General features: G+C 31.6%; 1 protein-coding gene across 1 annotated transcript in view; it reads left to right on the top strand.

Annotated features, from left to right (window-relative positions):
* Positions 1 to 5,312: 5,312 nt before the first annotated feature.
* Positions 5,313 to 16,717, top strand: part of LOC107442140 (solute carrier organic anion transporter family member 74D) — a 45,270-nt gene continuing 33,865 nt past the window's right edge. Inside the window, exons 1-4 of the mRNA XM_016055612.3 lie at positions 5,313 to 7,348; positions 9,959 to 10,045; positions 11,932 to 12,105; positions 14,736 to 14,900. Of these exons, the coding sequence (XP_015911098.2) occupies positions 5,317 to 7,348; positions 9,959 to 10,045; positions 11,932 to 12,105; positions 14,736 to 14,900 (2,458 nt within the window). The 5' untranslated portion in view covers positions 5,313 to 5,316. The remainder of the gene's footprint in view (positions 7,349 to 9,958; positions 10,046 to 11,931; positions 12,106 to 14,735; positions 14,901 to 16,717) is intronic.

Raw genomic sequence — 16,717 nt, 5'->3', positions numbered from 1 at the left:
GGAAATACTATTGGGGCTTTTGAAAACAGAGATCCAATAGTTAAGGCGTTCGAAAGTGTTTTCTTAATGTTATGCTTTCTGCGTCTTTCACCCAAACTTCTCAAAAACTAATTTAAGCGAATCAAACAAAATTTTACACGTAATTATGCAGCTTGTTTATCCGTAGATATTTCCACATTAAAAATACCTTTTGTAACTATTCATTATTTTTTTCATTTGTTTATTTTAATTAGTGACAAAAATGTTTTAAAATACTTTCACATTGTTCGAATTGTTTTAATTTTAAATGACAAATACAAAATAGTTATTGAATTATAATGTTTTCAAATTTTCATTTCCTGATAATGTTCCGACTGATTACATTCTTGGTGACGTCATTATTAATTATGTAAAATGTGAAAGTTTTCTTTAAATTTCAACAAAAATTTTTTACTATTGTTGAATAACTAACGGGCAAAGAATCCTACTCCCCGACCCCTCATGATCGCTTCGCAATAATTTTTGTTTCTTAGCATAAAACAGTTTTTTCTACTTTAAATTAGTTAAAATATATGTACTATAAGACTAATAGTAAGCCCCGAAGGAGTTTTTGGATAAGGGTTTCACCCGTTGTCAAGTGAACTAAACACTACAAAATACTATAAAGAATTCTGTTTTCTTATGCTTGTGCATAATTTCCAATCTTCATATTTTTAAAATTAAATCGAAGAGGAGAAATAGAATTTGATAAGCTTAGAATCCCACGCTCTACTTTTTTTTCACAAGTGTAAAGCAACGAAATGAAGCTGATAAGCATAATAAATGGCTAATTTCAATGTACATGCCCGTATCAGGATTTTAAAATTTTTTTGCTTTTATTATTTCCTAAACTTATGACAGACGATTTGCATAATTTTAAAAAATTTTCTTCATCAAAGTGAAAATCCGAAATTCCAGAACAGATAAAGATAAAATACTGTTACATACACGTTAATTGTATACCTATAATTTGATTAAAATATCAATTAAAATTCAAAATAATGCCATCGATTCTAATTCCAATCTAATTAAATGAACTTGTAATGAAAGATGCTACTTTTAAGTAGAGTTAATATTCAACATCAGTCAGTTTGCGAAAATTAAATGATATTTGGAATGATTCCACGTCTTCTACTCCCCCTCTCAATTGGGTCGAGAGGAAACTTAAGAACGAAAGGAAAGTAATCATGTGAGTTCTTAAAATTCATAAAAAATGCAAAACATCAAAAACTACATAAAAAAAACTACTTTAACTCAAAAAATATTTTATATACATTACCAATGCATTCTTCACATCTAACAATGCAATTACAGTAATTATTAATGAATGAAAGTGTCTATGGAAAGAAAAACAAATCCTTGAAATGTACAGCATTTCAATCAAGCTGCATTATTTACTTTATCTATTAATAGTGTGATAGCGTTCATCAGTTTTTTGTTGCAATAGATTCTGTCGCATTTTATTCCTCGCGTCTCTTTGAGATAAATAGTCGAACACACGCTCAATCGGATCGTTCTGAATGTGTACATACCCAACTCTGTTCACTCGTCTTCTGCGTTCACACATACGTATTCCGATGTCACACCACATGAGAATAGCTATCAGGATGAACGTGAGAGTTACATAAAGGTAAATCGTTCGGAATGTTACTTCTCCATTTTCACAGTCCATTTCCGTGATTTTTCTACAAGTACACAACTGGCAGGTTTCATTGGGCGAAGCCTGTATCCAAACTTCCGAAAGTTTTGGCAAAAGAAACTCCTTGCAATCACAACTTCCGTTGCCTTTTACTCCAATGTATTCTATTTTCGACACCAAACTTGCAGATTTCATAACGTCATCTGAACAACTGCAGATGCAGTTTTGTGTTGAAAGGTTAACTTGACCCATGCGAAAAAAATGCCAAACGTATAAATAAAATGACAACAAAAATGTAGCCGTTGTCATCAGGCCAACAAAATTGACTCCAAGTCTCATATTCAGTGCATTTAATATTTTGTCCAGGCAATATTTTTTAAATTGAGTAAAAGGTAAAGTAGATTGATTTATCTTTCTTATAAACTTGAAGTTCGAATCTGATAAATACCACAGCTGTTTTGTATTATGACTAACAAAGATAAAGAAACTGACCACCACCCATGTTATCGGAACTAGATGGTAGTAGTTAAGTCTGGTTTAAAAGTAAGATACTGAGAATTTTGTTGATTTATGATTTTGGCGATAATATGAATCATTGTGATAATTTTCACTGCACAATTTCGAAATAGCTTTGAAGGTAACTAGAATGCGAATAAATACGTACATACGAAATAAAAAAGATACCTCGAAACAAAAGATACTACGAAACAAAAGATATACAAATAAATCTTGAACTAAAATTTATTCACATGCATAAAATACTTTTAGCGTTCACTAAAATTACATAACCCACATAGGACAATATTTTTTTTATAAAATTCGTACTTATAACGCGTTTATACAAATAATCTTTTAAGGTAAAATCAAATTTCATTACTCTTTGACTAAATTTTTACATAAAATGTTTATTAAGTGATCCCGCTAATATCTAATAACATGTTCAAATATCTTTCAAGGCGAAATGAAATTTTATAACTCAAGGGTTATGAAATTTCGTTTTCTCCAATTACAGAATTGATACTGTTATTTTCACTCCAATGAGTAAAAAAAAATTAAAGTCAAAAAGTAAAAATGATATTTCTAAAAAATTATTTTTTATTGTGAATCTGATTATCCCCACTTTATACAGTTATCGACACAATGAATGGAATCACTTATTTTAAGAAATTGTAATACTGGAGATCCAAAAAATTGATAATATTTTGTTTCTGTAAATGAAAACTTAGTAATTAAATTTGTTTAATACAGCGCATTGATTTTAATAGATACCGTGGCAAACAACCACCATTCTTTTTTTTTCTTGCTTAAAAAACTTATGATTGCCATTTTATTGCTTTGTCCATAGAAATTAAAAACTCATTTCAATTTTACTGATAAAATAGAATGCTGTTAAAAACTTATTCTATAACATTCAACACTAGAACGATTCATATTTTTTACCTACCTAGAACAAAAAATGCAGTCATTTTGACTACCCTAAGAAAATAAGCATAAATATTTGAGTTTTAATTCAAATATCATAATAAATAGCTAGAGCCAGTTATTTGTTAATAATTTTAACGTTATGCAGTATGTTTAATGGTATTTTTTGTATGTAAAAAAAAAAATTCAACAAAAATTTTGACGTAAAACTGTTTTATACCATAGTAGATATTTACACATAGTTTGAAATAAAAGTTACTGACGAAAATTTCTTATCATTTTCCACGAATAAGTTTCAGTCATAACGATCCTGTTTGTTTTGTGACGGCGATTTTTAGATTTTAAGTTAATAAAAGATTTTTTTCAAATAGACTCAAGGAGATTTTTAGGATTTTAAAAATATTCATAGTTCGTATGGTGCTGAAGATGCAGACATTTTTTTTTCAGTTTACTTATATAATAATAGTTTTTTGGTCCTGTCATAAAATATTTAAAAAAAATAAATGAATAAAACTTGCAAGGTAAGTGATAGTCTGCTAATTTAGCTGGATTGTGACAACCATTCAAATTCTTTTTGCCCATAAAGAGTAAACAAGTTTTTAGGCCGTAAAAAGATATCGGTTGGGACATTTGTGTTTTACAAAGGAACGTAAGGACATGTTCACACAAGATAGGGTTTTAAGTTCCACAGCCACAATAATAAATTTCATAATCTTTTTTCCGATGTATTGAATATTTTTTTTAAATTTTTAATGGCAAGAGCTGCTTATTGAATTTTGAGATTTTTCACTGGTTTAAAAAAGAAATTAGAATGTTTCACAAAATGTTTTCCTTTACCTCGGTTTGTATGACAAGTCATTTCTAAGCGAACTCATATTTCGTAGCGATCTTAATAGAAACAATTGACAATGACGTAAGCAAATACGAGGGGTTGGAAAGCAGCAGGATGAATATTTAATCTGAAGAAGAAAAATAAACGTAGAGTGCGGATCTAGTTATTTTGACCTCAAATGGTCGTTTTAGGTAAATCATCATTTTATGCACTTATTACATAGTTTAATAAAATTTTACTGAAGTGCTTTCGATTTAAAAAGTTAGTCACCGAACTGGAAGCAGGACTTAAATATATAAATATAAATTGGAACAATAAAAGAGAAAGTTCTAAAAACCATTGCTTTCAAGTCAATTGAAACGAAGTAAATAATTCTATTTAATGTGGAACGTGTATTCGATATTTATAGCGTAGGGGGATTTTTCGGAGGAATTAAAAATTTATTACGAAAGTGGTGCAAGAGTTCTTTTTAGAAAATAAAATTGTTTTCTCTTTTTCAGTCCATTTGAACGAAGAATATTTAAAAGTTTTATTTTAATTCTATAATTTTTTTCTTTTGACAGATGGATACTTTTATTCCGAGCATTTAGACAGATGGATACATTATTCCGAGCATTAATGTTCGTTCATTGAAAGAACTTTTTATAGTAATCCTTCTTCTCTTTCAGCATATTTCTAGCCATGACTTTCTCAAATCATCTCATTTGTTGAAATTACACATTTACAGAGTATGAAATTCAGCAGTGAGTAATTTTTCGTTACTGAAACAAAATGAACCGTTATTGTTATTTGCATACGCAAAAATTATTTTTTCCCTAAATTTATGCTCACAAATCGTTTCATTTTAATATTAAGTAAGTTTCCCTGTTTTTATTCTAATAGAAATGTCGAATGTATATTATATTTTCATTAACTGTATAATTTATTATTTTATTTGTTTTAACTTTAAAAAAAGTTTTCCTTTGTTCAAAAAAATAAATTTTGTCCAGTGTTAGTTTTTATAATCATTAACCTATGCACGTATTTTCGTCTTGATATTGAATAGAATTCCCTGTTCTTATACAAGAGTTCTTATACTGTATAAATTTTTTTTCAATCTCTTGAAATAATTTTTCATTGTATTCAACACCGAAGAATCTCTATTCTGCATTTGAATTTTTTTTTGTATTTTATTTTCATAATCATTTTACGAATCTTTTTTTTCCTTCCCTTTTAATGTTGATGTCAGTTTAGATTTCATGTTCTTATACAAAGGCGATTGTTCCATGCATTTTTATCTTCAGTTTTATGCGAGAAACTATATCTTCATTTTTAGAATAATTTGTAAACATTTTTTGATCTTGACCAATGAAGTGAGGTCAAACTACTATCAGATAATAATTCGTCCAAATAGACATTTACTTTCATGACCGTGAATCTGAGTTCAACTCTCGCGGAGAGCGCATCTTCTGACACTCCGATGATTGACTCGAATGCTGAAAGCGGTGATGCAGATACTGATTTGAAATTATCAATGGAGGAAAATGGAGAGGGAAGTAGCGTTCATAAAATTTACAGAAATCATGATGTTAGTGAACGACCCACTTCAGTACGTTTAGAATCTGTGTTGGAATACACCAGCCGAATCAAAGCTTTTCTCGGTCTTGAAGATGAAGAAACGGATACAAACGCAGCTCACGATTCAACCAAGGATGTTAAAGTTAAATCTAATTCTTCCAATGAGAAAAATTCCGAAAAGATTGATGTATCACCCACTGAAGAATCACTCATGGATGAAGAAAATTCCCATCCGCAGTCTGAAATTTTACCCCCCTACTACAACGAAATAAATTATCCGAATTTAACTCCTCAGCCATTGCCTGATATAATAGGATTTCAGCCTGATTCTTTAGAAGAAGCCGAACGTGAACAGTTTCCCGATATATTGGAACAAGGCAAAAATTTCGAAATTGTAAAACCTGTCACTGAAGGCGAAGTGAATGACCCTTCTACCAGCTCTGACAGCAATCAAGATATCGATGAATCGAAAGTCGTTTTAACTCACCTTCAAAATGAAGAAATTTCTTTTGCAAAAGCTAAAAGTGACATAAATGCAGCTATCGACGAACATAAAACTATAAATGACCATTCAAAAAGTGAAAAGGAAAAAGTCATTTCTCAAAGCAATGATAACACACCTTCTAAATCGGATGCAAAATCTGAAGAAGAAAGCGACGTTCCGGATTTGGAACAAAACCTCGATAGTGTGAGTGATAAATTGGAAGAAACTCAAAATGAAGAAAATTCGGATGATGAGAATCCCTACCAAATAACACATATCGAAGAAGGTTTGAGGCAAGCAGAGAAACGTTTGAAATCTACACTTGGTCTAGAAACAGACGAACAGCAAGCAACGTCCAAAGACGTTGTTCAGCAGGTTGATTCCAGTGACTCAAATGTCTCTGTAGGTTTGAAAAGAAGAAGCAAGTTAAGCATGGAAGATATTCGAAGATTGAGCACCGAGGTGGTAAACACTGTGCTGCAAACTGCTGGTGATGAAGTCAAAGTGATATTGCAACATCGTGACTCAACCGTAGGCGAAGACAAAACACCTTCGAGTATAAATGATGTCGAATCACCAAATGATACTGAAATAATTGCAGCTGTCCCAGACAAAGAGGTGGAAAGTGGTGGAAAAGGTGTGGTGGATCACATCAACCCATTAGAAGAAATCTGTTTGGCGGACATTCCCGAGGAAGAATCTCTGCAAACATTCTCGAACATTTCTTCCCAGAATGTTACCACATCCATAGCTATGAAGGATATACCGGTTGGCTCTAAACATAGCATAGATCGCATAGAGGTGATGGATGAAATAGATTTCGACACACAATGCGGATTTGGTCCATTTAAGCCACAATGCATTCAATCCTATGCCACAGCAAATGTTTATGTAATTTTGTACTCAATTATAGGGATATTACATGGATCTTACTATACGTACCTTGTCGGAGTTTTAACAACATTGGAAAAACGATTCGAATTCAAAAGCAAGACTAGTGGATTTATTATGATGTTGGACGAATTGACGCCTCTTTTTTTGGGTGTGCTGGTAGGCCATTTCGGCGGAAGAGCACACAGGCCCCGACTGTTGAGTTTCGGCATGTTCTTGTCAGCTTTCTGTTGTTTTGCATCCGCCTTGCCCTATTTCCTGTATGGAACAGCCACTCACTTAAGCTCAATCGGGAGTGTGCACAATAATACAAGTACAGAAATGTGCAATGGTGACGTTCGAATGGAACACTGCGATGAGGATGATCGGCCACCGACATTAACGGCTATTCTGTTGCTAATGTTGGGGAGTTTCTTAAAAGGATTTGGGAATTTGGCTTATTATGCGATTGGATTAGCTTATCTTGACGATAATGCCAAAAAGAGAAATACGCCTCTTTATTTTGGTAAGTAACATTTTGTAGGTGACGAAAATTAGCTTGAAAAAATTTAATTTTTATTTATTTTTTAAAACACTTGATATAATACTAGGAAAATTCGAATCACTGCGAAATTTGTAATTAGTTTTTGCAAACTAAGTCAATACAATATTCCTTTCCTGAAAATGAATTAGTAAATTTAACAATTTCTTCTAAATTTTTCAAGGGTATTGAAAGCTTAACAAAGATTGGTCGTACAACTCTAAGCACTTTCTAATGTTTCTTCTTTTCACGTGTAATGCAACTGCAAATCTCTACAATCAATTACTTTAAATTTTTCTTTATGTTATACCGGTTGTTTTAAACATAATTGACGTTTTTAAAGATCGAAGAATTTATAAAAGTGCGTTTTGCTGCCTTCTGCTCTAGAAACGAAATGCGTATTCTTACAAAATTTTGAGCAACGATAAATAAGTTCGTTAACAGGCGGTGTTGCTACTAATGAAAAAGCAACAAGCAATGTTTTTAAAACTATCACTATTCGCAGGAACAACATTTTGAAATCTTGGGACAAATATTCTGGTACAAATAGACTATGTAAACTATGTTAATTTTAAGACAGATGCCTTAGAAAATAATTGAATTGAGTTGATATAAAATGAAGCAAAGAAATATTGTTTCACGGTTTCTACAGTGAACGATGTCCTTATTTAATAAACTTTTGATATCGAAAATTTGTAAGAATAATTAACTTATCATTTTCAACTCATTCAACTTATTTATTTTTAATTAATATATAAAATGATGATGCATTTAAGTTTTTTGTATAGTGTAGGACATTTTTATAGGGGATTTCTTCGCGTTTTAGTCATGAAACAAAGACTCAAGTAGTAAGACATATATTTGACGTAGAAAGAGTTCAAAAGTTACTTTGAATTGAATTTATTACCTTCATTGAGATTAAAACCAATCAGTCACAGGAGTTTTGTATAGAACGAAAAATTTATAAAATTGTGCCAAGTATTGTCTAACATATTATTGTTCTACTTTTGAACTTTTTAATATTCTTCATTCTTTTAATTTTCAGAAAATGCCAAAATTTATTCAAAAAATTGAGATGTACTCAATGAGAGATTTATGTAGTTAAATGTTTATATGTCAAGTAGATTTTTTTTATCTATTTTTATCTTAATTAATGTAAATGTTTCATCAACTATATTTTATAAAGAAAAAAAATTTGGGGTCAGAATTAAACAATTTTGTCTTGAAACCATGTCACTTATTCATTATTTAAGTTAAAATATAAACAATTTGTGTATAAAATTTATTACTGGATAAGTTTCAGATAAATATTCATGTCATTTTTTTAATCTGCAGTTATGCGCTTTGCGTCCTCTCTTTTAAATAAATAAAGTGAAACTTCTACATTCAAAGTAAATATAAACATAAGTAAAGAAATAAGGAATAAAGTTTCAAAAATATGACACACGTATAATATAAACACACGTTTGTATGAATAAACAAACGTCATTTATACACGCTTCTTCAAAAATGAACACTCTTCTTTGATACTTTCATTTTGAAGCTACATTTTAATAATAAGCACATATATTTGATGACCTCACATTATGAATACACATCTTTGAAACACACATTTGAGCGCACAAATTTGATACACATTTATACATTTCTTAATGTGTAACACAAATATATTTTTATCTGATCCACACAAATTGAACATAAATATTTGACCCACCCATTTTAACACATTCTCTTTTTAAAGGATTCACATATTTATGTCTTCTGTGAAAAAATGTATGGTCGGAACTACTAGAATAAAGTAACGTGTTTCTAGCACACATAAACACCAAAAAACTCGGAAATTTTTACTGAAGTGCTTCGGTAATGATATTGGTAAAATTAACTAAAAAATATGGATTTATAGCACGTGATAAATTTTTGATAAATGTGGTAAAATTGGGTAATTTTATATTTATACCATAGCATAAAAACCATTCTTACGATTAAATTTACTTTGCTCTTTTTACTAAATGTGTGGTAATAAGAATTAAAATTTTTAAAGACCGGAATTTCCAGGAATCAGATTACATAGGAACAGGAAAAATCACGAAATGAATGATTTGAATACCGCATGTTTTGATTTTATTAACCAGAATTATGATTTCTTTTATCAGAAATCTTAGTGCCTTACTGTGCGGTTATTTCACTTACAGAATTTTTTTCTCAGTGTTCACTTTTTGAAAATAATACGTATTTGATCCACATATTTTTAAAAAGGAATGCACATATTTGATCTATTGCTATTTAATCAAACTATTTCGATCGTCTAGAATAGACAAGAATTTTGTGTTTATCTAAACATTTTCTTTATTTAAAATAGAATTAAGAAAAAGCAATTTAACTTCATAATATTTTTTTACTATTCTGACACAACAAGTGAACGCTTAACGACCAGATGTTTATTTATCTTATTATTTTTGATTCATGGTGTTTTTTAGTATCATCCTATAAACAGAAAATTAAAACATTTTGTGAATGCTAGAAAATATCCTATGGCTGAAATGGTGATGCAATGATCGTTGCAATGATTTTCAAAATATTTTATATCTTTTGCAGCTGTTGCATTCGCCCTTCGCTTATTGGGTCCAATGGTAGGATTTCTAATGTCATCAGCATTCTTAAAGTACTATGAAAATCCATTCGGTAAGTTTATGAGAAGCAAATACATATTTAATTTCATTTATTTTTAGATTTGATTCTTAATTACTTTCTCTATAACAGCTAACTTTAAGCTTCAGTGGCTCAGGGGACAGAACGTTCGTCTTCCAATGAGGTGATTCAGGTTCGAATCCCAGCAATGGTCGATATGAACTCTGCTACTGGCTTGTACCAATCACAATGCTGTCGTATCATAAAAAATATCTTCAGTAGGACAAAGACCATGGCTTAAAAAATTCTTTTGTCAGGCGCGCCGTAGGAAGTTTTCGTCTCCACGTAACACGAATGGGGGTTAATTCAATAAAAACTCGGTTTGTCTCATTACTTGACCCACACGTTTTCTTGTTCAAAATGATTAAGGGTAAGGAACCCAAAAATAAGTTGGCTGTTCAAACCCGGCTATAAAAGAAAACATTTTTTTTTTAAATTACTTAACAGATGTAAAATTCTGTTTCGAGGTTCCTTTTCTTTGACTTCTTAGACATTAACAGGAAAATTTATTACGTTACATGATTATCTTCTGGTGTCTTTTTCGCCAATTTTCTATAGATTGCTATCCGTTACTTTTTCATTACTTTTTGGCACTCTGTTTACTTATCGTAATTTTAGTATTATAAAAGGTGAAAAGTAAATATTTAGAATAATTAAAAGGAATAAATGAATACGTGGATACAGAAGAACCCGTCTGAAAGCAAAAAAAAAAAAAAAAACCAANAAAAAAAAAAAAAAAAAAAAAAAAAAAAAAAAATATGACTCTGGATGTGACTTCATTATTCAATAAAAATCTTCTAGTTTTTTTCATCGTAATCTTTTGAAAGCATTATATATACTTATTAACATTTTCTCGCGTAATGGAGGGAACCCGGGCAGCTTATTTGCTATCCATCGGTATTTAACAACTTGATCTCTTTTTTGGTGATTTTTCTTTTGGATGTAATGGGTAGCGATTATAATGTAAGATTTCATTTATTTTAAAATCTGTTAATTGAACTAAAAATAAGTCAAGAATTAAGTCTTCTTTTATTTTATTTATTTATTTTTAAGAGAAGGTCAAAGAGTTGAATCATTATGAGTCATTAAACACCACTTGATTGGAAAGTCGCTCCTGGGAAGAATACCATTCTTCATTCTGCCTGGAAATGTATCCTGTCATGCAGGTACTGATTTGAACCCCCCCCCCTCCGTTTCACAGTTACTCTTCTTACTCCTCTCGTCTACCGTGATTTTATAGAATTTGTTTTCACTATTTATTATTATTTTTTCAATTTTTTATTGGCAATGTTAGTTTTTTTAAATTCAAATCTGCTCTGGTTTCATCATTCTCATGTAAGTTGGTCTTGATCAAAGACATCTATGTTGAGCACACGAAACTTGTCGACTTTTCCCACCTTAAAAATATTAGAAGATAATGGAGTTTTTCCATTTCAATATTATGATAAATGATAACATGAGAGCAGCAGTGACTCGTGGAATAAAGCGCTAACTCCCCAATGAGGGGAACTAGGTTCGAGTCTCAGTGATGACAGATCGATTCGAATTCTGCTCCCGGCTCGCACCGACCACTTTACTGACATAAAATATCCTCAATATTAGCTAACTCATGGTTTAGAATCGGGTTCCCACGGTTATCATCGGGCTAACCGTGGGAAGTTTTCAGGTTTTTCCAATTTCTCACGCAGAATGCTTTGTCCCAATCCTTGATCCAGGAGTTCCTTGTCTACTGCACTGGGTTCGAAATGACAAGGCTATGGATTAGAAAATGGATTGCCATAAAAAGTTGTTAAACGTCGCTTATAAAATAACAATACAAGAAGATGAGGTGACTGTTGCCCCAAAATGTTCATGTTACAAACAACTTTTTAAACTTTCAGAGACTCCTGACTTTGGTCCTGATGATCCCCGTTGGATTGGGGGTTGGTGGATGGGCTTTGTGTTGCAAGGTTTCCTACTTCTGATATTTGCCGGACCCATGGCTCTCTTCCCGAGACGTCTTCCGGATCATTTACTCCATGAAATAGAACACAACACTAACAGTATGTTCGATGGTAAGTAAAGCGATTTTTTGTATACCTATTAGAACATATTAAATGAAGAATAATAAAACTTTTCAATAGCGAAAATTTTCTTTATTTCGTATTCATTTCCTTAAAAAAGTAATAATAAAATAAAATAGTTAGAGGCACTCACAAATAATAACAGCTGGAAAATATTTCTATTTGTTTGAATTGTAAATTCCGAATAAGGATTTTGAACGTTAAAAATATTATTCAAATTATACGATTGTATCTCATCAATCGCGTATCATTTGGGTTATATTTTAAAACATGTACAACTTATTCTTAATTTATAAAACACTCCTTCCTTAATTCCAAAAGAACTTTCTTTTAAAAACATTTTGAAAGAAAAATCATTGAAATATGACTCAAACAAAACTTCTCGCGTGCATCGCAGGATAGAAAATGCTATACATATATTTTCTAAAAAAAGTTTTGACTACAATTTCTCATGATTTTGCTCAAACTTTTATCCCTCGGACAGCATGTATGTAATGTAACATTTAATTGTGCAATGCGCAATATTACCCCTAATAACTTAAGCAAAGGGGTTTTCCTGAACTAAGTTTCAAAGGGGTGACTAATTAATTAGAGCAAACAATGCTTTTAAGTTATGACTCAAATACACATTTTCTCCCCATAAATTTTTCCCGATGAATTCGAATTGTTACTGGCCCTCAAAATATAGAATATAAAATAGCTGAAAAGTTTAAAATATGATCCCTATAGGTTAGTCAGGAAAGTGATCAAATATTTAGGGTCCTAAATGTTTATTTCATTTGTCATATCTCGCATTTTTTTTATGCCTATCGCAAACTTTTGTCATACAATTATAGAAATGGTTCCAAAGATAATTTCCTGCAAATAATTATTTACAATTAATTATTATTTTATTCTTTTATTTAATACAAGTCGAAAGCTTTTGAGCTTTAGGGTACACACATTTAAACTGAGTCGTTTTAAATAACTAAGTACTAATTTGAAGCCAAATAGATTCGGAGTAATAAAATTTCAATAAAATCATATTTTTAAACTTGCATTTTCTAAGGAACTATTTAACCGATTTCATTCAAATTTTTTATTTTATCTTTTTAAATTACACATTTTAATTGGAGGGAAAAATTTCAATACTTTACTATTCAAACACCTTTGGAGCATGAGTAATTGTAGGAATAAAAAATTCAAAATAAATATTAAAATTGATTTATGTATCTTTGCGGGCAAACTTGCTTTACAATTAAGTGCAAAAATATTTTGAGTTCTCTTGAAAAGTTCCACAAGTATCGCGAACTACACAAAATCAAAGTTTCACTGATCTGCTGACTAAACTATTGGGACTATATTTTCTAAACATCTCTTACTCACATTGTTAAAAAAAATCAAATACGTCTTGAGAAAAAAAAAACATGTTTATTCAGAGAAAGTACTTTTTTGAGCCGTAAATTAAAATATCGCGGTCATTGTTAATAATGATTCAGTTAATGTGATAATTCGCAATAACTAATATTCAATTTCTTAGTTGTTCTTATCAATCGGTAGTTAGTATTATAAATAACCGAAAAATCATATCAACTGTAACACACGTGCTATTATAAGCTCAAATGGTACAAAATAAATAATACAATGCAAATAAGTTACGTTGAACGGCCCAACCCTGGATTTCTCCCTATTTAAGTACTTCACGCCGAATACCTATCTAATATAGCTGCCACAGTTTACTAAATGAATAGTTTGAAAAAAATAAACTTTACTGAATATTTTAAATTTAAATTTCTTTTTCCAGATTGCGGTTTTTTCTGAGAACTCACTCAGTGATCTCCAAAGAATGAAAAGAATTAAAACAACCCTCTGTACAAGCATGTCCATAAAAGCAACTTCTTTTTTTTTTTGTTACTTTATATTGAATTGCATTTTCCTCGACTGGAACAATAATTTTCATTTATCTATTTATTTACATGTTACCGTTAAAGTGTAGAAAACAGTACAACAATTCTGCAACAGATTGAATAGATAGTGTGCAGATTAACTAAGGTGGTCGGTTAAAATGTCAAAAAATTCCTTCATTTCTCAAATAAAAAAAGTAATTTGCACGCTACCTACTAAGTACTTATTTAAGCGATAAATTAACAGAATGTTACCTATTTATTGTTCGCTATCTTCAAAAAAAAACTCATCAAGTTTTTGCTTTTGCAATCACTTGAGTTTTCAAATTAATTCTGAAATTTATTTGATGTGTCTTGAATCAACGCATTGATTGATAGAATGAATTGATGGATTGATTGATCCTTTTACTAACTATAATATACAGAGAATTAAACGGTTTAAAATATTAGTACAATTAACATAGTGACATTTATTTGCTTTTCTAAATCCAAAAAATAAAGTCAATCATTACAATCAACGAATGAGGTGATAGAATCAGAACTTTCAAGTTTTAACGATACGGAATGCGCACAGAATGAAATTTGCGGTAAACACTTAAATTCGCACTTTAACGGATTAACTCAGCAGATTAGATATGTAATGAGCATATAAACGACTTTCGAGCTTCAGCGGTAACAACGCAATAAATATTTTTTTATGAAAAATAGCTTCAGATTGTGTTTTTGTGTTTATTATAGGACTCGGTGATTCACTAAAAAGATTGGCAAGGAATCCATTATATATGCTGATTGGATTAAACGCTGTTTTCACAGTGTATGGCAATTTTGGCTATTATATTATGTTACCCAAGTACATGGAAAATCAATTTCGATTGTCGGCATCCAGTGCAAGCTTATTCGCAGGTATGTTTTATGCATATTGATCATGCAGGGTGTTTAGAAATTATCTATACAACTTTGAAGCTTTGTAAAATCTAATATAATACGTGTATTAAAAAGTTTAAAGTGAAGAAAGGGCATGTTTGTGCTATTCAGGGTAATTTAGTACTGCGGCTACAGACTTGCGTGAAAAGGGTACATCCTAGAAATAATAAAATATTGCCTAACAATCCATGAGCAAAAATGACATCTCACACCGCTAAGGGTGTCTTCCTGGTATGAATCAGTTGTTCGTGTACGTTTGAAATGATGCTTTAATGCAGTGTTCCCCAACCTTTTGATAACCGCGGACCTGTCAACATTTGATAATTTTACCGCGGCCGGCTGGGAGAGGGGGAGGGGACGTTGATTGTTTATATTTTAGATTATTTTGATCCATTAATTAAAATTTAATTGTATCTAAACATGCCTTCAAAATAAAATATAGTTACACCAAAAGATATATATAAAGTGATTTAACATTTTAACTTACTAGAACGTTAAATCAATGAGAACCCTGAGCTTGTTTCTTTGCAATGAGACGGTTCCATCTGGGGGAATCGGAGACAATGATCCCCGAAATGTGTTGCTTATGTCCAGTTTATTCCGTTGCTTTGTTTTGGTTGCTGTTACTGCTAAAATTTTAATGGAACACAGATACTTCTAATTTGGGGTATAGACCTAAGAATTTAAATTCAGTTTCAATGAAATGGGCAGTCCGGTACCATTTGATCCACGGACCGGGGGTTGGGGAACGCTGCTTTAATGTATCTAAAGTACTTTAATTTTATGTTGATCTATTTTTTCTAGCATTATTTGTATGAAATGATTTGGTGACCAACTTGGCGAGCTTGACAAATTGACCTCCAAATCTCTAAATTACGCGAAATACCTCTTTTTGAAACTATTTGAATGCAATTTTCTCAATGACTACAGCAAAATGCAAGCTTGCATAAAATTCAGACATGTATTCATGTATGACTGGATTTTCTCTAAGATTCAATCTTAATGTGTTTCTGGTGTATATATATATATATACAGGGTGGTCCTAAAATATATGTCAAAAATGTAAAGGTAGGTAGAGGGGACTTAAATAAGCAATAAGCATATTTCGTATAGGACTGTGTGTGCGGAAATGCCGCCTTGAGCCGGTAGGGAGCGCTGATGACTGCGGTGCATGACAGCGCTTGCTAGCTGGATTCCCGCACGGATCTCAAACAGCATGCATCGTTTCACCAATGTGTAGCTTGCCAACTTGCATTTCATGTATGGGGCTGCCCAAGGAAACGAATTAGCTGCTCAGAGGATGTACTGGGAACGTCAGAAATCACCTGGATGCTGTCTACGGCCAGCATTGGATAGGACGGGGTGGTCCATTTCCCTGGCCACCGTGTTCTCCTGATTTAACCTGCTTGGATTTTTTCTTTTGGGGTCATATTAAAAGTCTGGTGTACGAGAGTCCCATCAAGAAGATCTTGTTTCCCGCTTGTCTGTTGCTACTTTACATGTGCTCGACATGCCTAACGTCTTTTCTAATGTACGCCGATCCATGCGCCTTCGCTGTGAATCTTGTATCGATGTTGGTAGCTGCTCTTTCGAGCACCTCTTTTAAACTGTTGATGAATTTTTATTTTCTTTTGTCTTTACTTGTCTTTTCAGATTCCTCTGATTCATACTGCTTTACAAGCTAGTGCTTTAATGTGCCATTACCGCACACACATTCCTATCCGAAATATGCTTATTTATGTCCCCTCTACCTACCTTTACATTTTTGACATATATTTTAGGACCACCCTGTATAT

The sequence above is a fragment of the Parasteatoda tepidariorum genome, chromosome 8 (assembly GCF_043381705.1).
Source record: "Parasteatoda tepidariorum isolate YZ-2023 chromosome 8, CAS_Ptep_4.0, whole genome shotgun sequence".
NCBI classification, from domain to species: Eukaryota; Metazoa; Arthropoda; class Arachnida; order Araneae; family Theridiidae; genus Parasteatoda; species Parasteatoda tepidariorum.
The sequence above is the reverse complement of the archived record's forward strand: the minus strand, read 5'-3'. Positions and strand labels throughout refer to the sequence as shown.